Source organism: Anser cygnoides, chromosome 1, assembly GCF_040182565.1.
Source record: "Anser cygnoides isolate HZ-2024a breed goose chromosome 1, Taihu_goose_T2T_genome, whole genome shotgun sequence".
Classification (NCBI taxonomy): domain Eukaryota; kingdom Metazoa; phylum Chordata; class Aves; order Anseriformes; family Anatidae; genus Anser; species Anser cygnoides.
In genome coordinates this window covers 205892389-205913876 of record NC_089873.1, presented here as the reverse complement: position 1 = coordinate 205913876, position 21488 = coordinate 205892389, and the positions used below count along the sequence as shown (strand labels likewise).

The window sequence follows — 21488 nt, the reverse complement described above, 5'->3', positions numbered from 1 at the left end:
CTTAAAATGCACTTATTTTCAAATTTTGCCATTTGGATGGCGCTTGGTTCTGCGTTTCGGCATGAGTCACTATATTGAAGAGGAATATATTGTTGTGACCACCTTGTTCAGGAGGCCTGTAAAACGAGTCTGACTTGAAGTGACCATTTGAACTTCACAAAGTGGTTTAATCACACTGAAAAACTCGTTTCTTTTAATTAAAAAAACACACGTAAACAACTTCCCTGATGTTTACAGCTTGTTCTTCCTTGTCTCTTTTTTAGGGAATGGTTAGGCTGCTCCTAAACACTGGATGCGCTGGATCAATGACCTGTCGCTCCAGCAGGCAGAGCTGAGAAGACACCGTCGCGATGGCGAGCAGCAATGTGGCACCTTCCCCAGAGTCTCTCATCTAGGGAAGCATGTGCTCACTCCACAGCAGCAAAGCCAAATCTGTGGCTTTTTAAATCAGACTGTAACGTGGTCCAGTTGTCTCAGCGCCTGCTGAAAAAGACCTTTCTATACCCTTAAAAGGGACTCCAAGACTAGCCTCAGCAGGATTTAAGATCTTCCTGGACATTTCGCCCTACCTACGCCCACCAAGATGATTGACCTAAGCTTCCTAACAGAGGAGGAGCAAGAGGCAATAATGAAGGTGCTGCAGCGGGACGCAGAGCTGAAAAAAGCTGAAGAGGAGAGAGTCAGGTAAGAGACTTGGCACCCTGGGATGTCCTGGGAAGACCTACACGGTTGGTATGCATCTGAACAGAACTCAATGTGTTAGTTTCCTTGGAAAGAACGTACTTTGCAAGTATCAAAACCTGCAAACTGAATCATAAGTAGGGGTATTTGTCCGAAAAAGAGCACCAGAGCCCCCAAACAAAAGAAGTCAGTGTAGATGCAGTCAGCAAAATGCCTGAGTGAAGGAGTTGTACTTCAAATATGTGGAGCGTTGGTGTAACAGTCCAGAGGAGGTACTGACGCTATGCTTCATTGCCAAAAGAAGTCCTTGCAAGCCATGGCTAATGTAGAAAATTGCTCCTTGTTTGCTCTGTGGTGTCACAGAAGGAGCAGTGGATTGTTTGGGAAGCTGTACTGTGGAGTGTTTTGCGTGCTGGGAGGTTTTCCTGGAGCTACTGTTAGGGTAATTGCCACGAATAGAGATGTGCACGTTGAAAGCATCATTGCCTAGATGGCTTGACTTTGGGAAAGTCACCCACACTGGTACAAACAGCCATTTAATGGTGGTTTCAGCTAACACAGGTAGCTAACTGCTCAAGAATGAGGATTTTAGCAGTTAGTCTCTTTAATTTTCTCTTTTTCTCTGGTCAGACTCGATATCCAAAATAAAAAAGGCCCAACAACAAAAAAGGAACCTTAATTGCTGAAAGGTCAAGGTGCTGTACCACAAACTAAAGTTTACAGCTCTGTTCTGAGGCTGGATTTTCTCTCATCGATTCAGGAATCTTCTCTAGGATTCTTTTGCATTGTGATGCTCTCGATGGAGAGATGTATTCCCTAATTAAATCTTTCGAAATTACTCTAACCATGATGCTGCTTGTCTGCAGGGGAATATTTTTTGAGGAATGTCATCTGTGTAGGTATATCCCAAAAGGAAATGAAACAGCAGCCAGCCGCTTGCTCCAAAAGCAGTGTTTATTTTGCTAAGTACGCTTGTACGGTCTTGGTGGGTTTTGGTCAGCTGCACTCAGCAAGTTATTAGCTTATTCCTCCTACTGTTCTTCTCCTGAGAACATTAAAGGAGAAACAAGTAGCTTCTCCTGGTTAGAAAGGCTCTTTGCTCAAGGCGTGTGCTTCACTGGAGGCTGGAGGTCACATCCTTATTAGCAATGTTCCCGTTTTTCTCCTTCTCAGGCTGCATTAAAACAAGTGGATGTTTTTGCCACATAGACTTGTCTCCCACTTCAAAAAGCAGAAAAGGGACTTAATTGTAGCAGAAGGGGTATTTTCTTTTCTTTACTCCAGGCAGGAAAATACTGGCTTTGCTGTTGGAATGGCACCACAGTGCCAGGTCTGAAAGCGCTCAAGAGTAATTGCAGCCATGAGTTTGAAAACATCTGGGAAAAGGAATCCTCCTGGAGCAGCAAATCCAAAAGGGCACTTTTAGTTGTGGTCTGCAGAAACACTCTCAACAAGTATTTTTGTCTCTGTAACTTGGCTTGTGCCATTTGTAGTTGTAGCTCGAGAGGGTGTGGTGGAAAATGCAAAGGCCTGCAGGTTGCAGTAGCCTGTAATCAGCATGTTCCTACAACTGAATGTCTCCTCTGGTTTCTGAATATTATACCTTCTGGAAGCTTACATCTGAAACCGATTTTCCTGCGTAGATGTGGCACACGGAGCTTGTTTTTTATATATAGTATATGTTAAAACACTCCGTCAGTTAGCTCTCCAGCCAAGGAGATGTAATCTTTTGGTTTGAATTCTACAGCCTTGCACACCTGGAGGACTCTTAAGAGCTGGGATCGAGTGTCGTTATCCAAGTGTCACACCCTGACAAAGTGCTGTTTGTATGTACGTATAATGGAAGCCTTTTCATGTGATCTTTTTCCTCTCTAGAAAGAAATTCTGAGGCTTGAAGGGTGTTCTAATAACCTGTTCCATCTGTGAAGCCTGTGTGCTGTCTTCCTGGAGTGCTGACAAACCGGTAACATGACAAAATCCTCTTTGAGCACCACCTTAGTGGAATTTTACAAATCGCCTGATGAGTCCCTTCCCTGCTCACAGCTCCTGCTGCTGTGTGGCTGAAAGTAAAACGTGCCCACGCAGCCTCTTCAGGCTGTCAGCTTTAATTCCTGGCTCGTCGTGTGCTGTAACGGATGCTCACCCCATCCTGCAGCTTTTGTGGTGCTCTGAGTTACGCGGGTAGTTTGGGGAGCAGCATGCCTGCTTCCCCTTTAACCTCTGCCAAGACCTCTCTCGAAGGAAAAGGGATATTGAGGCTTTCTTCTCATGGGCAAAAGGCTGATGGAGAAATCGGATTACAAGAGCGTGTGATGCAAAGAAATCAGTGGATACTTCATCCTCTTTTTTGCCTAGGACAAGAAGAAGCCTCTCTTTGCTCCATTGCCCCAGGAGGTGCTGCCAGCCTTGCACTTCTCCTTTCCCCCCTTCTTTCTTTCTGCCTCCTTCCCCCCAGAAGCTCCTGGAAACACCGTTGCGGGCTGTGGCTGGGGTTGTTTGCTCCTTGTGTAAATGAGGGAGGCTCGCGATAGGGAAATGCTGGTGAGGAGGGTGGTGACTGCAGAGCACCAAGCCCCTGTAATGCATCAGGTGTTACGGCGCTGGGTGTCACTGAGAGAAGGCTCCAGGGATCTGGTTCTGCTGGGCGTTACGTAACCTTAATTTCTCCTACAGGTCGGGGGAGTGTGCAAAGCCTTGTAGAAATTGGTTTTTGCTCCTGTTCAGCCTTAGCAGACCTCTTATTCAGTCGCTTTGCAAGGCAGCACTCCCTGTAGGCTGTCAGAAGGCTGTCAGAAGGAAGTGGTTTTTCTCCGTGTATTTATTTTGAAGGATGGGAGGTATGTAAGGTATTAGTGCGAGCTGTTAGCCTTGGTGGAACCAGACTAACGTGAAAATGGCTTTCAGTGACTGTCATCAGAACGCATTCTTAAAAGCTTCACAAGTGCTTTTCTGATAGACACCACAAGTTTTGAGGGTGTGCTTAACAGAGGCACGGTTCTCGGTGGAGATGGTTTTGAACATGGGTACCAGTTCAAGTTTAAAGGGCTGGTTAAAGACAAAAGAACCTAGAGGTGTTGTCTTTCAGGTGCTGTCAAAACTAATCTTCCGTTTTCTGTAAAGAATTACCTGTTTTTGCTGCTCTGCCTCCAGGGTATGTCTTCCAAATGTTCTAGGGATAGCTAGGGATTATTTTTCAAGCTAAGTCTCTGCAAAAGACGTTCAGCTCACCACCTTTTTTCTTATAAATCCCTCTATGTTATATTTGGACTCTATCATGATAAAAGTTTGGGTGTCCGTAAATTATTGGAAAAATCTTATTTAAAAGAGGCATGTGGCTCATGGGCAAGGCAAGAGCACAGTGTGCTTGTACATGCTCTCCCTTCTGCCCTGGCCAGTGAAGAGAGTGACACCTTGTATATTTAACTGAGGTCTCTTAGGCTGGCCATCATCCGCTCTGATCCACACTGAGTTTCTTTGAAAGCTTTCTTGGGTTCTGGATCAATGCTGTCATCTGTACATGCCTTCAGTTTCTCTACATTTATATCTAAGGATGTTAGGATCCTGCCAGAGGCATCCCACCTAGTAACGCGATTCTGGGGTTTCTCTCGGGGGACTGATGTCATCCCTAGGCCTCGGTGGATTTTGATTCAAGCTAGTTTAGTACTAAACAAGTGCAACTAATAAGAAAATAAAACCCACAGTTCTTGTGGAGCTGATGTTAAAAACATGTGAAACAAGACCAAACTCACTTTGCAGTGAATTTATTCTTGTAGTTTTAGGACATAATCTTGTGCCAACAAGGAGTTTGCTTACTATGTGAGCAAAGGCTTTTAATCTGAAGTTAATTCCAATGTTAGCGATTAAAAAAAAAAAAAACACCCTCCATATATCGATCTATTGTAAGATGCTAACGAATGGGTTGCTTGAACTCTTTTGCTGAAAATACAGAGAGAGCTGAGTATCTCCTCTTGTCAGCCAGAATTTGCTCTCACGTACTTCTCTGACATAGTACGGAAAAAAATGGAAAATAATAGTTACTGATTGAAATTTGTGCTACTCTTCTAATTCATACTGGAATCATATACCTGGATCTATCGATTCTACTAGGGACCTCCAATTAATTTTAACAGCCTTACTCATTAGGAAGCACGATGTGCTGGTGGTGAGAGTGTATACATGAGTGCACACTGGCCAGCTGCTCCGTGTGTGGGAGATGCCTTTAGCCAAAGCAAGGACTTCTGAAAGCTCTTTCCCAGTGTTCTTAGACTCCTTTCTTTCTAGCCAGGCAGGTCAGCTGAAGGAGAGAGAAGGAGCTCTGTCACGCTGTGAACAGCCCGGAGTATTCCACTGTCCTGGTTTCAGTTAGGACAGAGTTAATTTTCCTCCTAGTAGCTGGTAGGGTGCTATGTTTTGGATTAGGGTGAGAAGAGCGCTGATAACATGCTGATGTTTTAATTGTTGCAGAGCAGCGCTTACACCAGGCCAAGGACTTTCCAGCTTCTTGCTCTGTCCTGCCAGCAAGCAGGCTGGGGGTGCAGCAGGAGCTGGGAGGGGACAGACCCAGGAGAGCTGACCCAAACTGGCCAAAGGGGTATTCCATACCATCTGACGTCATGCTAAACAATATATAGGGGTGGCTGGCCGGGGTGGGGGGGCCGGCTGCTCGGGGATAGGCTGGGCATCGGTCAGCGGGTGGTGAGCAATTGCATTGTGCATCACTTGTTTCATACAAGTTATTACTAGTAATACTATTACCATTATTATTATTATTATTATTTTCCTGTCTTAATAAACTGCCTTTATCTCAACTCACAGGCTTCACTTTCCCGTTTCTCTCCCCCATCCCAGAGAGGGAGGGGGGAGGGTGAGCGAACGGCTGTGTGGTGTTTAGCTGCCGGCCGGGTTAAACCACAACATCCACCCAAAGGAACTCGAGGATAAGACTACACTGCCCTGCTGTGTATACCTTGCGTTCCTTTGCTCACAGAGGCAGTTCTCACTGCCAGAGATATAGGGGGATCCAGCTCATCAGCTCAGCAATAACCTTTGTTCAAATAAATGAAACCTGGCCTTTCTCTTTTTTCCCTTTTTTAAACATTGGAAATTTAATATACCCCCCCCACTCCTGGTTTAACATGGTAACAGGGCAGAATTTCTGAGAGCTTTTGCAATAATAAAGCTCTCAAGCAGCACCCGCAGTTGCTGCTTTCTTGAGTACGCAAGTACCTGAATAAACTGACGTGAGCAAGTTCCTCTTGGAGCTGCAAGGTGCATCTGTCTGGAGAAAGAGTACAGGCTCATCTCTGCTGGAATTATCCTGCCTTATGGGCCTTTTTTTTAGCACCAAATGTGACTCTTTCATCACCAAGATGTGACCAAGTGAGTGTCAAATGGAAACCTTTGTCTTTAGAGTAGATTAGTCTTGATGCTGTACCTGGCCTGAAATCCTAAAATGAAATCCAGTCTTTAACACGGCATCAATTCCAATAATGCAGGTTCTTTGCTCATTTACAGTTGTTGTGCGAGTCCTGTGGTCAGTCACTTGGTCAGGGTTGTTTTTAGGCTTTATACGTCTGTTTTTAAAGCCTATGACATACTAGGAATGTAGCGTTTGGGCAGATCCTGTGGGAGAATGCAGGTACTTAGAGCAACCCCGCCTCCTCAGATTGAGGTCATCTCGTACTGCTCTCCCAGGCTGGCTTTAGTACCACGGATGTCTTGTCACAGGACAGCTGCTCCTTTGTTGGGAAGGGTTCGAGGTCTGCTTTCCCTGGCAGGTTTATTTGGGTTGTGTATGAAGAGGGAGGGGAGGCTGTTGGGAGTTTCGATGCAAATCCTTGAAAGCAAACAGGCCGACCAAACAGTGGAAGGCAGTAAGAGAAATGAGGCAGGTGGAAGCTAACAGAAACCGTGAGGGCTGGCAGACCTTAACCACCTGCCCTCTGCTCTGCAACCTCAACAGTCCTGCTGCAGGTTTCCTGAATGGAATGAAGTTAGGCTTGCGTAAAGTGAGAATTGCCCGAGAAAATTGTCTTTCTGTATGTCTGCTTGGACAGTATCTACGTGATTTATCATGTGTTACTTGTAAAATGAAGCTTATTTTGAGCTCGGTGGTGCTATTAATAGGAGAAAGAGTGCTGACTGCAGGAGGTGTAGTAGAAAAGCATATAGGAATGAAGGACTTGATTTTCGGTAGATAATGTATGTATAGGTTGAATGAAATACGGGGACAGCATGCTAGTCTGGTGCCCCAGGTGTTGGTATCTTTTAGGAGGGAAATGATGCTCAGCAGAGTTAATCTGGCCTGTAAGTTTCACGAAAAGCTATTCAGCATAGAAGCTGGGATCATCGTTTTGGTTCCAAAAACCGTATTTCATTGAGCAACTCCAGAGTTGCCAGCTTTCACTCCTTTCTCTCCAGAATCAGTCTTGTCTCACAAGTGTGTAGTTCGGCCATTCTGATGTTCCAGGTCGGAATTTGTTTTCCCCTCCTACTTCAGGATAAATGCCAGTTTGTCTCGTTAGCCGTGAGGAGCTGTGCTGCCTACAGCCAGTTTACTTCTCCAAGGATCCCACAGCAAGGTGGTGGCTGAGATTATCATCAGGGTATCACCAGTAGACTTGTGCCTATCCAGAAGTCTGGCTGTATTAAAACAGAAGAACGTGCACGAACAGAACTAGGCTGCCTTTTCCTCATGCCCCTGCTTACTTCATCCTACCCAAAACATCACTCTCCGGAGAAACCCCAAAGGCAAGAATTAAGGAGGTGTTGCTGGTGAGGTATCATAACAGGGATGGGGAGAGGTGGTATAACCTCACTAGTCTGCTGTATTATTCTTACTACAGCCTTCAAACAGTTTAAAGTTATATTGCTTTATTTATACCAATCAAATAAGGATTGATTTTTGAGAATTATATGCACATAACTACTATGCAAAAAGAAAAATCCATATTCCCCACTCAGGCTTGGCCGTTATAAAAGTTTTGGGTGTAGTTCTCTACCAAATGCCAGAGTTCTCTATCTCTGTGCCTTATTGAGATATGGGCAAAGTGGCATGTTTGTGCAGATTGTAGTGTGTACAGTTACTCCTTTTGACTTGTAAGCCTTTTATGGCTGTTTTGCCCTTTCATAGAAGAAGAAAAAAAAAATCACCAGGCCTGACAGTTACAGTGCCCTGTCTAATATCCTTTTACTCCCGTCCCTGCAAGAGTGGTCCTGCAAAAAGCATAAAAATGGCTTGTTTGGATCAGCTTCCAAACACAAAACCTAAATCCCTTATCTTCTTTTTGTTGGTTTGGGGTTTTTGGTTACGACTGCAGCAAATAGAAGCGAGGATAAATTCTTGAAAGGTCTCTCTCCTTCCTTTTTCTCTACTCCTTTGGTATCTCATTTGTAGGAGGAACGCTTTTGAAGTGGATTTATAGACAAGTTGGTGGTGTCAGGCTTTAAAAAGCGTTTGTTTTGCCACCAGTCACTGGGGTACTTTTATCATAAGTTCAGAATAGAGTGTGTGAGCCACTAGTAATAAATAATAATGTAACGAAATACTAATTAAATCTAATAGTAATCAAATCTGTCGCTTGGAGCCGAACACAGATCCTGATTTAACTGCTTCCGAGTTGTCACCTCTTGCAAATTCTCTGGTGGCTTGTAATGTGGGCTGTGAGTAAGAGGGTAAGGAGGAAAGAGTGAAGAGATGCTGAGGAGGTTTAGCTGAGCAGTATTAGATATGGTATGTAGATATCAGGCACGTACTGCTAGATCCTGTTGTTCTTTTTAAAAATAAACCAACAAAAAACAACAATGGCAAACAAACAAACAACCCCTCCCCCCGAGGTCATTATCGCTTTGCTTTACCATGCAGTGAGCTCTCACACTAGCCTACAAAGCACAAGATAAACGTTGTGGATTTGCTGATAGCAGGGTTGACGCGGACTGATTGTATCGGAGCAGATTTCCTGCCTTGCAGTGGTGGTACCATGTGGTTTAGCCTACTATCAGATGTTCCAGAGGTGGGGAGAGACAACCCATTTTATACACGATGGGTAGGCTTTGTCTGCAGAGCGCCTGACAGTTGCTTTGCAAGCAAAATCAAAGTAATCCTGCATGTACCTAATGCCCGGGTGGGAGGAGAAATTGGTTGTCTTGCCATCAAAAATGCTCTGCCGAGACACAGTGGGAAAAGCCTGTTAAGTAATGGGAGAACTCCAGCCTTGTTTTAAGAGAGGGTTTTAGAATGAATTCTTTTTTTGACTTCACTTCCTTGAGTTTAATCTTGCTGTAGAAGAGATGGGCACTAGCTTTATTATAACTTCAGGCTGTTCCATTCTGAAAACTGCAGCACAGGGCACCTGGCACGTTGAGAGACCACCGAGGGGCTCCGCAACAGATCCATACGTTACGTGAAGTCACTACTGCGTTTTTTCCTAATTGCAAACTTGGCAGACTGAGCCTGCAATCTGAATCCTAATCTGGATTCCAGCTAGTCCTTTGGTCACCAGGAGGGAAACGAGGTAACGACACGTCGGTCAGCCTTTCTCTTGACGGAGGAGCTGGCGCAGGATCAACCGTTGGCTTCCAGTTCCGTGGCGGTGCTGGGAGGCGTACGTAGCCGTGGAAAAACGTGGTTGCAGTCTGACTGCTGCACAATTCCTTTAAAGGTAAACCACAAGCTAAATCCAATGCGCAGCAGTGAAACAGGCGCACACAGTACAATCAGTTTTTTTTTAACTGCTGAGGCTTGCTCATAGCAGAGCTTGAGAACTCAAGTTGTGTTGTAAAAAATGTCATTTCTAACCTCAACAGCTGTTTTTGTAATGAGTCTATGATGTGTTGATGAGCATGGACTTCCCAAAGCTTTTTTTTTTCCTGCCAAGAGCTAAAGCTAATTGTTTTTCTCTTAATGGAAATCTGCCTCTTTAATTGTGGCTGGTAAATGGCTGGGAATAGCTAATATTTGTTGCTTTAGTTCCTCAGAAGGTGGGACTGAGGGGCTATATGCTTCTCTTGATGAGAGGAGGGGTAAGCCAAACTAACAAAGGTCAAAAGTGCTCAGACTATGCAGGTGAGAAGGCAAAAGAACTAAATTCCTGAGTCTGTTGTGGTGAGCTTCCATCACGTCTTAAAAATGCGAGGTCTGACAGCCAGACATGTAGCTTGTACAGAAAGTGCTGGGTAAATTGAGGCCACGCTTACACCTGTGTTAGCACAGTTATATCCCAAGGTCCCGGAGGCCTGCTGAGCTGGTGGAGTTAAGGCACGCTGACTTCTGTGGGCAGCAAGCAGGGGTGGGAGCACTGCATCCACCGTTGAATATCTCTGGAGATACTCAAGGCCCGTCTGGACACCTACCTGGGCAGCCTGCTCTAAGGAACCTGCTTTGGCAGGGGGCTTGGACCCGATGATCTTTCGAGGTCCCTTCCAACCCCAACAATTCTGTGATTCTGTGATCCCTGCCAGCCGAAATGGTGCAAACCAGCTGCTCCTGCTGGGATCTGCTGGGCTCGTAAAGGCCCCCTGCCACACCCTGGTTCCAGTGGTTGCACACAGAGGCGAAAAGAGTGAGCAATGCCCGGGCTAGATGGGCTGAATCAAGCAGAGGGAGGCCGTTGAATGCTTCTCCTGTGACTCAGTCCCTTCCCACTTGAGAACCTCCCTTGGAACGTGTTCTCATCCAGCCCCGCAGCGCTGGCTGGGGTCAGAGCTCTGCTGGCCTGCGGGCTGTGCAAATAGCTGGAAAGCCGGGCCCTAGCCTAAAGGAGCATCTGTTCTGAGAAGGTGAATAACACTTGGGAAAGAAGGCGAAAGGGAGAAGCAATCATCTGTGTAAAAGTTCTTCCATTCCGCCTGATGTCTGGGTTCACAAACGGGCTGAGCAGCGAGGAGTTGCCTCACGGCTGAGCAACGTCTGCCTGAGGATGGGGGGGGAGCTACTGCTGGGCTCCTGCTCCAACCTGGAAGACCTGCAGCAGTTGAAAAGTGCTTGTTCTGGCTTGGATGAAGCACGGAGTTATAGCAAGAGGGAGGGCCAAATTTTAATTTGTCCAGTAGTGCTGAATCTTAGCATTGAAAAAGCCAGTGCTGGCCTTGCTGCTGGCATCCTCAATGGGATGTAGCTGCTCAAGGCAGAGCATCTGTTCTTACATCTGCTGAGGAGGGACTGACTGTTGACAGCTGCTTTCCAAGAGACGTTAAATATTCAAATCCTGCTGTAGCTGGCCATTAAAATAAAACTTTGATTTCTTGCCCTACTAGGATGAAGGAGTGGCTGAGCAGTAGGTGAGAAGGGCCTCTTAGTGTCAGGGTTGGGACTGGCTCAGTGCCCTTTTTCTGTTCTGAATCCTTGTCTGTCCTTGGCAGTGAAATCTGCCACATCCAGTAAAAGGACTGCGATTGTACCTGTGTGAGTGGACCAGAAGTTTCTTGTCCTAAACTCACAAGCACTATAGAACCGGCAGTGACCTTGGCCACCAGGCCTGCGAAGGATAACACCATCACATGGCCATGCGGCACGTGTTTAGCCTTAATGTTTCTGAGTAACTTGTAGAGCTGTTTTCTCTTGGGCTGTGTTTTTAGCTTATTTGCTGAAGCGTCATGAATGGAGAAAGCAGATGAATCCTGATTTAACTTTATTTTTCCTTTCTTGAGTAAGTACCCTCGAAACCTGCACGGTAACTTTCCTGGTCTGTGGGTTGGTCTCCAGGCCACATATAAGACAAATGACTCACGTGTTATGTGCCTAACAAGGAAAGGAAACGATCTCTCCAACTGCAAGTTTGTTAAAGTATGAGCTGTAAAAGCAGAGTGACCCTGCTGCCTTCCTCTTTAACTTGAATTCGCATAAATTTTATCAAAAAGTGGGACCATTTGCCCAGTACACTTCTGGAAGGCGTTTAGAGGTGATAGTACCGCATGAACAGCTTGACAAAGCATCTGAGCCTCAAAACAGCCCTGAACTTGCCTTTGGCACAGATTTCCTGTGCTGCCCTGAGAGCTTATCTCAGCCTTAACCTTGGGACGATGGGCCTTCGGAGGCAAGAAGTCACGATCTGCAGTTACTGGAGGCTTTTCCAGGGCTGGCTCAGCTTGCAAGTTGATCAGAGCAAAACATCTTCTCGAAGAGCTGCTTTAATGGATGCTCTGAGGGCAACCGGGCTGAGGCTCTTCCCTCCCCAGCTCATTGTCATCTCTCATAATCATCTGTCATAATCAAACAAGGGAAGTAACTGGTTAGAAGATGGAAATAGCATGCTGAGACAGCTTCAAAACAATCAAAGAAGCAAAAGCAACAACAAACAATCCGAATCCACAAACAAAAAAACCCACACCTAAGCACTTCCAGAGCACAGCACTGTAACAGATCCATCCGGGCTCTGATTATTTGATTGTCATCTCCTGATTTCTGCAAGAGGAGTTTTGTTGAGTCTTAAAAAGCAGAAAGACGAAGCAGCAGAAAATATTTTATTACTTAGTACTTTTTGCCACTTCCTTCCCCCACCTGTTATCTTGCATTCAGTATTGGTGGGAACCTGTATATCTACATCATATTTAGTATTTCCCTTCTGTTCATACAGATAAGTAGTCTGTGCATGTCTCTGTCTCATTTGTTCAATCTTTTTCTCCCTCCAGGCACTTACCGGAGAAAGTCAAAGACGATGTTCAGCTAAAGAACATGAGCGGACAGTGGTTTTATGAAGCCAAGTCAAAGAGGCACAGAGATAAGATCCATGGAGCAGATATTATCCGAGCTTCCATGCGAAGGAAGCCTGCCGCTGTTGGTAAGCATTTGGCTTATGTTTTGTTGTGGAAAGGCTGGCATGGAGATGACTCTCTTACTCAGCTAACTTCCGACGCTGTTGTATGTGAAATACAAGAAGAGTGTATAAGTGTTATGAACAGAAAATGGTTCAAATGGGGGATTTTGTATGTAATTCTGCAATGTTAGTTTTCCACTCAAGCAATGCTATGTGCAAAGGGAGAATTCTGTGGGATCACAAAACGGTTGAGGTTGGAAGGTGCCCCTGGGTCCATCTGGTCCAACCCCTGCTCAAGCAGAGACACCCAGAGCAGGCTGCCCAGGACCATGTCCAGGTGGCTTTTGATAGATCCTTTCTTAAAGGAGGGAGATTCTGCAACCTCTCCGGGCAACCTGTACCTGTGCTCCATCACCCACCCAGTACAGAAATGCTGCCTGGTGCTCAGACAGAACCTCCTGTGCTCCCGTTTGTGCCCGCTGCCTCTTGTCCTGGCACTGGGCACCACCGAGAAGAGCTTGGTTCTGTCTTCTTTACACCTTCCCTTCAGGTATTTACAGACATTGATAAGGTTCCCCTAAGCCAGCTCTTCTCCAGGCTAGAAAGTCCCAGCTCTTCCAGTCTTTCCTGACAGAAAAAATGTTCCAGTCCCTTAGTCATCTTTCTGGCACGTTGTTGGACTCTCTCTGGTAGGAAGCAGTATGTGATAACTGCTATCAGGAGGGACAGGCTTTTGTTTATGCATAGGACTAAAAAAAGCCCTTTGCAGTCCTGGATTGCATTCTTTTTCTCTTGAGGCTCTATGAGTTACCCTAGAACAGGTGAAGAATCAGACTGAGGGTATTTCCTCTTCAGTAGGGATTTTCCAGATCTCAGGTGGTCTGTTTGAGACCTCTGAGATTTAATTTTGTACTTTTAAACCTTTCTTTAAAAAAATAAATCAAATTTGTGGATATAATGTATTTAACATCAGAAGTAAATGCAGTTTAGTGTTTCAGGAGAAACAAAACAAAAAGAGAACGTAAGAGCTGCTCCTTTGGACTAAGCCAAAAGCTCTTCTTATCAGCATCCTGCCTATGAGTGCCGGGCAGCATGTGTAGTCTCCAAGACTAGGACCAGCCTGCAGCCATTTGCACCTAAGAATTTGTGAATTAGAGGAGATATTTCTGGATGATTTTTTTCTATTGATTTGTCCAAGAAGTTCTTTAAAGTTGTGCCTCTTTAACACTCACCGTGTCCTGTCTCGAGGCCTTCTGGAATGAAGATTTCCCACAGAAGTGGTAAACATTTACTTTTCGGGATTTGAGCTGATCACCATTAATGTCATGCCTGGGAAAGAAAGCGAGCAGTCAACCTGTGTTCATAGAAGCATAGGTAAAATAGTATATGGGGTTTTATAGACATCCTATGAATCTCTCTATCACCTGGCGGCTCTTCTAGTCTGAAGAGAACTGATCTCTTCTGTCGTTCTTTATACAGGAAGCGATTTTATTTCTGAGGCCCATGTCCCCTCTTGACCTCCGGTTGTTCTACCAACAACTTTTGACTAAAAGGGCAAGAGTCGTACATACCTTCATTCACACTAGATTGTACTGAAATTTGTAATTTTAAGCTCTATTAAGGGATTTGTGTGTGCTAATGAGGCAAGTATGATGCTTCTCAATGCTGGTGGAGGACTATAGCTCGCTACTTTCTATTTTTTTAACACAAACTTAGCATTATTTTCTTTTGTCTAATCTGGCTATATTATACCTTCTCAATACCTATATTCCTAGAGATAAATTCAGATAACAGCAGTTTAGTTAGCTTGTGATTACTGTCTGGCAGATTTGGGACCTTAACTTAACAAGGAAAGGCCAGAAACAGAAGGCACAAATTCACAGGTCAGTGCAGAGTGTTCTGTGGTTTTGCCTGGTTTTGGATTTCTGAAGGTTATGAAAATCAGCTGTAAAACTCTAGCTACAATTTACAGTAACTCTTACGTATAGCTTAAAGGAAAGTACTTAAAGCCATATCTTAAAGGAAAATTAACTACTCCCAATCTTATTCCTTGAACAAAGGCATACTGTTACGTTCAGAGCTATGTGCAATTGCTCAGCTTCAGTGACTCATTACATACAAAGATATTTTTGCTTGTAGCTATGGATGACGAAAGCTAAGAATGGAAATCTTGCTTATTTTTTCATATCGCAAAATTATTAATTTCTAAACTGTTGCAGAAGCACAAAAAGCAGTAGAGGAAATAACGTAATGCTTTGGTTCTCAAAGGTGTTATTGGATTCGGATTCTGTCCCATTCGAAAAAGCAATGCAGATGTATGGTCCTTGCTGAATGAGGTGGGGTTTGGGTTTGTTTTTTATACTTATTTCTTACTATCTTGTAGTAATTCTATCCATAAAGGAGTAGCCACCTGCTTAAATGAAAATTATGACCAACTTCCAGTTTACTGCTGTAGACAAGGAATAGTTGACTTGATTTACTGAACTTCAACTTTATTTTCAATTTCCTATGGTTTAATTAGTTTTTGTTTTTTTAGGTTACAGAGGTTGAATTTTTAATGTTTATCTAGCTGCAAGAAGTACAGGATCAGTCTTTACTAGGGTTGTTGTAGGAAACTTAAAACAGTAGAATTGTTTGGGTTGGAAGGGACCTTAAAGCCCACCCAGTTCCAGCCCCCTGCCATGGGCAGGGACACCTCCCACCAGCCCAGGTTGCCCAAAGCCCCATCCAGCCTGGCCTTGAACACCTCCAGGGATGGAGCACCCACAGCTTCTCTGGGCAGCCTGTGCCAGGCCTCACCACCCTTTGAGTAAAGAATTTATTCCTGAAATCTAATCTAAATCTCCACTCTTTTAGTTTAAAGCCATCCCCCCTTGTCCTATCACTGCACCCCCTGACAAAGAGTCCCTCCCTAACTTTCCTGTAGGCCCCTTTAGGTACTGGAAGGGCCACTGTTGAGGTCTCCCAGAGTCCTTCTCTTCTCCAGGCTGAACATCTCTGCTCCCTCAGCCTGTCTTCACAAGAGAGGTGCTCCAGCCCTCTGATTGTGGCCCTCCTCTGGACTTGCTCCAACAGGTCCCTGTCCTTCTTGTGCTGGGGGCCCCCGAGCTGAACGCAGGTCTCAAGAAAGCAGAGCAAGGAGGATCACCTCCCTTGACCTGTTTTTGGTGTGGTCCAGGATGTAGTTGGCTTTCCGAGTGCATATTGCAAGCTCATGACAAGCTTTTTGTCCACCAACCCCTTCAAGTCCTTCTCACAGCTGCTTTCAATCCATTCCCCACCCAGCCTGTATTCATGCTTGGAACCTTGCACTTGGCCTTTTTGAACTTCATGAGGTTTGCGTGGGTCCACCTCTCACGCATATCCAGGTCTCTCTGGCTGGCATCCCTTCCCCCTGTAGTGCCAACTGCATGACTCAGCTTAGGGTCATCCACAAACTTGCTGAGGGTGCCCTCAATCCTACTCTCCATGTCATCAGTGAAATATTAAACAGTACTGGTCCCAGTACAGGCCCCTGCGGAACACCACTCATCACTGGTTTCCACCTGGGCATTAAGCTGCTGACCACAACCCTTCGGATGCAGCTATCTAGCCAGTCCCTTGTCCACGAGTCAAATCCACGTCTCTCCAATTTAGAGACAAGGATGTTGCGAAAGGCCTTGCAGAAGTCCAGGTAGATGACATCTGTTGCTCTTTCCTTGCCCACCGCTGCAGTCAACTTTGTTGTTGAAAACTTCACCATCTAGGATCACTTTAAGGTCTAAAGCTTGAAGTAGTAAAGTGAAGTATTTAGAGCAGTATGGGAAATTTATAGTAGTATTAAAATATATAGTCTTGAGAAGGTACCAGATCTGATTCTGTACGTAATTCAAGTGTAGTGGGCTTCTGAAATAGCTGTAAGACCCAATGTAAATACTTCCCTTTGCTTGTTGTGAAATACTGTATGAACACGTGGGAAATAACAATTTTCTTCTTTCATGTTTTAGCTGAAGCGAGTCAGAGCAAATCAAACAAAGCAAAGAACAGCTGGGTGAGCAATGTTAATAAAGAAGTTGTTGTGCCACCAGAACTCCATGGCATCGTGGAACATCAGGAGGAAGAAGAACTGAAGTCTAGTTCAAGGTAAGCTGTCTATTCGATCACAGAATGTGTACGTCAGGACTGGTGAAATGCGTGAGCTGTAAGTTCCTTCCAAAATATTGTCCTTCCCTCTTATTTCAGAGATCATCAACCATTTCCTCAGAGCAGCCCAAGAAATCAATGCACATGGAAGGCTGAAAAATCGTAGTTGTGCACTGTTAGATGGTCTGTATTCGAAGGCAGCTATCTGTAGGTTACTTCTACAAGGAGAAAGCTGCCAGTGGTGTGGGGAATGGTCCTGTGCATGTTCCTCGTGTCACAATTTTGTCTGACTCCAGAAGTGAGACCAGGTTTTTCAGGTTAGACTAGCAGGCCGTGATCAGTCCCTTTACTAATATGGGGACAGTAACCTCTGCATCTCTTTGTTCAGTCACTCAGTGAGATCAGACTATTGATTCAGCCTGAATTTTAAACTTGGATCATACAAAGCATCAGATTAAAAAAGTGTCAAAGAGATCTTAAAACACACACCATGGAAAATCCATCCCAAAGCAATTTTTCAAAGAGGCCAAATGTACTTCAGGTGGAAAGAATGAGAACTTCTGGATATTTGAGGCAAATAAATATGATTCTACCGAGGAATATCTCTCTGCAAGTTAGTGTTCCCTTCAGAGTAAGGCAAGACAGCTTGGGTATGACTGAATGTCTACAGCTGTTGCAGAAAAGCTGGATAAGGAGTTTCTGAACTAAGGAGGATTTTGTATTTAATCACTCTACCTCAAGTCCATAAACATTCCAAACAGCTCCATTTTGCTTTGAAATATCCTGAATTGACTTATGAGAGAAATGTCTCCTTTCTAAAATACTTAAATATAGTAATTAATTTGCTGTATGAGAAACATCTCTCTAAAATGTCTACATGTTAGTTTGCTGTGTGAAAAGCTTTCAAAAAGGCTGTGTTTGAAAAGAGAAATGGTGATCTCCTAGCTAGGGAGTCTCCTAGCATGTGGAAATTAATGTCTTTAAACAGCCAGGTTCTCAACCCCGTTGAGGAAACAAGAATTAGGGTGTAACAAATACATCTACTGTTATGCTTCCAGTGAACAGTGAGGTAAGAGCCAGAGTTCCTTCTAGGATGACTGTTTTGCTTCTGGTTTTACTTCTGTGCCATTGATTGGTTCTGTAAACTTTCACCTTCTTGTCTGTCTTCTTCATCCTTCTCTGTACATCCTTTGTTTTTTCTTTACAGCAAGGCTTGTCTCCCGCTATGCACTTGCACAATATCTAGTAGCAGTTCCATCTTTCACTTTCGTGGTCTGCAAACTGGGCATACATGTTCATGATGAATGGCACCAAAGGTTGGTGTAAATCTTAACAACTCTGGCTTGCTTTGCTGATCTTTCTTACCCTTTACATTTCGTTATCAGTGAACTCAGAGGGGTGTCTGTCCTACCCATGTCTGAAATTGTCCTGAAATGTCAACCAAACTGCTTTGTCTACAGACTTCCCAAAAAGTGGAGTTGTATGGTAATGGTGATTAAATTTGTGTAGCACAAGAAAGAGCTTAGCTTCCCCTCGCAAGTTGGCTGATAATGCTGACAGTGTTAGTTTTTACCCAATGTAGATTATTTACAGTGGCTTTTACCTTCACAAGACTATGGAATTATTTCTTTATGAACAGCAGAAGGTATGCTGCTGTTTAATATGTTTTTTTACAATATTTGGCATGTCATCTTCCACATTAGGGGAAGGAGATGATACTGTAAAAGAAGTACAGCTTCATATTTGTACCATTAAAACTTCAGATTTTGACTGATCAGAGAGTAACAAACTTCATCAACTGCTAGGGCAGCCTCTTCAAAAAAAAAAAAAGGCACAGTGAGGTTTAAGTGCATGTAGACTGTGCGTTTGGAATGTGACCAACTTGATTGTGATCTTTAACTTCAGGTGCTTTAATGACTTATTTCAGGTCACACCCATGTGAATTGTGATAATTATTGTCCAGGACCCTCTCCTGCCCTCTGCTCCCGGTTGTGCTGGCTGTCAACCTGCGTGCCTTATTTGTGTGCGCTCAGGATGTTCCCCCTAAAGCAAGCTCCTGTAGTCCAGGCTTCATGATGCAGTTGGAAGCAGACCTGAGGAAGGGATCTGTAATACGTGGGCTGGGCACTTACTTGCCCTCGCTTTGCATACATACTTGATTAGATGTCTCAGATTATTTGCTTGCTCCAGCGTTCACATTTGGTAAGCCGATGTGGCAAGTCTATGTGTAATTCATTGCTTATGATTTCAATAGAGGCTTATTTCACTGTAACTGAGGTTAGTCTATGCAATGGTGCAGCTGGGAAATTGCAGGAGGTGCCATATGTTCCTAAATAATTCCTCCTTTCTGTTCTCTTGGACTGTTGAAGAGCCTGGTCTGACCTGGCTGCATGCCTGCCTCTAATGGCAGCAGCTGATTGAAATTGAGAGGGAAGAACGATCCTAGGAAAGCAGTGGCCCTACCTGTTGGGGGGAAGAAGGGTTGTTTGATTGAGGCTTTAGGATAGCAGAGCCACAAGGGGTTAATTTCTGTTGACTCTTCCTCTTGCAACACAATAGCCTCAAAATGGCTGGAAGTAAGGGGATGAAATCAAGTATTGCTCTGGATCTTGGTATTGCCTGAAGTGAGTTACCAGCTTCTAGTGTTCAAATGCTACCTGTGGTTCAGGCACTTGGGCCTTTAGTATGTTTTTAAAGTGCTACATTAAGGATATGTTTGTGGGAATTTTATTTTTAGGTTTGTTTTTGCTTTTCTTCCCTCCCTTTCCTTCCCCTAAGAATGGGCTTCAGGCCATCGCTGGCTTGCAGGCTTTGCACAAAGTAAGCAGCTGCTAACCTCAGGACTGGGACCAGAAGATACGCGATAGACCTCTTTTGTTCTGCATCCCATTAAACCAAACCACTTCTAACTGAATGTTAGTTCAGTTTTAGTAGACCTACGTTTACATGCTTCTGAGGGTCAACTTCAGCCTTGGGGCCGGCTCAGTTGCTGTTTCGTCAGGGTGCTGCTATATTAGATGTAATCAGCCCACAATAATATTCTTAAAATTAGCATGCTGAGCTCCATCCCCAGACCCCAAATGTCTAACTCCTGTAACGAAGCTATGAACACTTGTTCTTTTTGTGGGCGTTGTATCCCAAGGTGCCTGTCTCGCACACCAGGCCAGTTGTGTGAAATGTCTTTTGCAGGTGTAACCTTGTACGGAATGAGTTTTGATAGCGTGACTCAGACTGTCAATATTACCTCTGCTTGGTGATAACCATCTGTCTGTATGCTGATCCTTGAAAAAGGGCAGTGTTAAAGGGGTTTTCTCTTTCAAATTAGGATTTGTAGGTTTTTTTCTTCCCTCGGGTAGAAAGTACTCTTAGCCCACTACACTGAACAGGTGACAAGTGTGGGCTCTAGAGTTCTGCTAGGTGAAAAATTGAACAAAAACCCTAAGTCTTAAAAATCCATGTAACTTTTCTGGATTAATAGGGGTGCTGGGATACCTAGATAACTCCATTTATGGAGTACTGTTAAATTCCACTAGCTTTACTCCTTCCAGACAGGAACTTCTGCACCAGATTCCTAACCCTTTGGGACGAGCCCTGGAAGGTTTATTTGCCTGATTGTGAGGCCATTTCTGAGCAGACATGTCAGACAGCGCACACAAATCTCTAACCCCTTCCTCTGCCTTTGCTCCTGCCTTGACCTTGTTGTCTCGTGGTTCCTGTCCAGTGCTACCAGCGCCTGCACAGGTTTGGGTCTGCACTGTATTTTTCAGCACTTTGTTTCGCAGAATTGCAGTGCTGTGTTTTTCAAGCCTGGCATTATTTATTAGCTTGGCTTCATGCACTCTTAGGTTAGCCTTGTGAATGCACGGGTCTCTTTGGCTTTCTCATCTGTATGGGTTGTGAGTAAATTCCCATGTTCAAACCCTGTGTCAAGAAACTCAGTTGTAGGGTCTTGTTTTTTTGTTGCCCACTTCTTCCTCTTTCCCCTTTCAGGACTTTCAGTATATAATGCCAAAGTAACAACTCTTTAATTCTTCTATGATACATCTGAAGTAGCATTGCATTGAAATATTGTGTTATTGTATCCGTGTTCCATAAGCATTTTGAAAATTCTCTTTCCACCTGTAAAAAAAAAAAAAAAAAAGGAAACTAGTCAGAAGAATGTCTGATAAGTTTCCTACACCCAGAGTACATAAGAGCATTGCCCTTGTTTAAAATGAGGGAAGGGTTGAAGCATTCATGACCTAGACCTTAAAAAAAAAAAAAGTTTGTCCTGTTGGGTAGTAGATGGTCAAGATGAGACATAAAGTACAGGAGCTCATAAAAACAAAAGCGCAAACTCAAGTGCTCATAAAAAAAAAAAAAAAAAGAACCCAAACTCCAGCCTGGCAGAATGAAGATTCTTTAAATATATGTATCTTCATTTTTTAAAAAAGCCTTAGAACGAAGGATCAAAACTGTAACGTGAAGTATTTTTGACAAGAAATTAAAAGTTTCAATATTAAGCTCTTTGAGAACTATACTTTTTCTTATTTAGGAGCTGGGATGAAAAAACAGAATCTTTTTAGAGCTGGTGTGTGCATGTGAGAGGCTGCTGCAGTTAGTGTTGAAATATAACAACAACTTATTTTGCTCACCCGTGAGTTTGGTGCATCCCTGAAGTTTGTATCACTATGCACACAAGTGTATTTCTTGAAGGTAGTGCTGAACCAAAAGAGCAAGGAAGAGATGGGGAAGGTTATAGCTCAGATAACTGTTTTTTTTTGTTGTTGTTGTTTGTTTGTTTCTAACACCTTGTGTTCATGCTGCCTGTTAATTACCTTCCTTGTAATGATGTTTCTCCGTTTGTACTGTAGGAGTGATGACACTTTTCAGACGTGCTTAGCAGTCCAGGTAGCCACCAGCCATTTCTTCTTCAGTTTTGAGGTTAACAGT

At 44.1% G+C, this 21488-nt stretch overlaps 1 protein-coding gene across 1 annotated transcript in view; it reads left to right on the top strand.

Moving 5' to 3' along the window:
* The window catches only part of SYTL2 (synaptotagmin like 2), a 60408-nt gene that overhangs the window by 15090 nt on the left and 23830 nt on the right, over window positions 1-21488 (top strand). The window contains exons 2-4 of the mRNA XM_013187366.3: window positions 264-684; window positions 12310-12458; window positions 16421-16556. Coding sequence (XP_013042820.2) covers window positions 584-684; window positions 12310-12458; window positions 16421-16556 — 386 coding nt within the window. The 5' untranslated portion in view covers window positions 264-583. The remainder of the gene's footprint in view (window positions 1-263; window positions 685-12309; window positions 12459-16420; window positions 16557-21488) is intronic.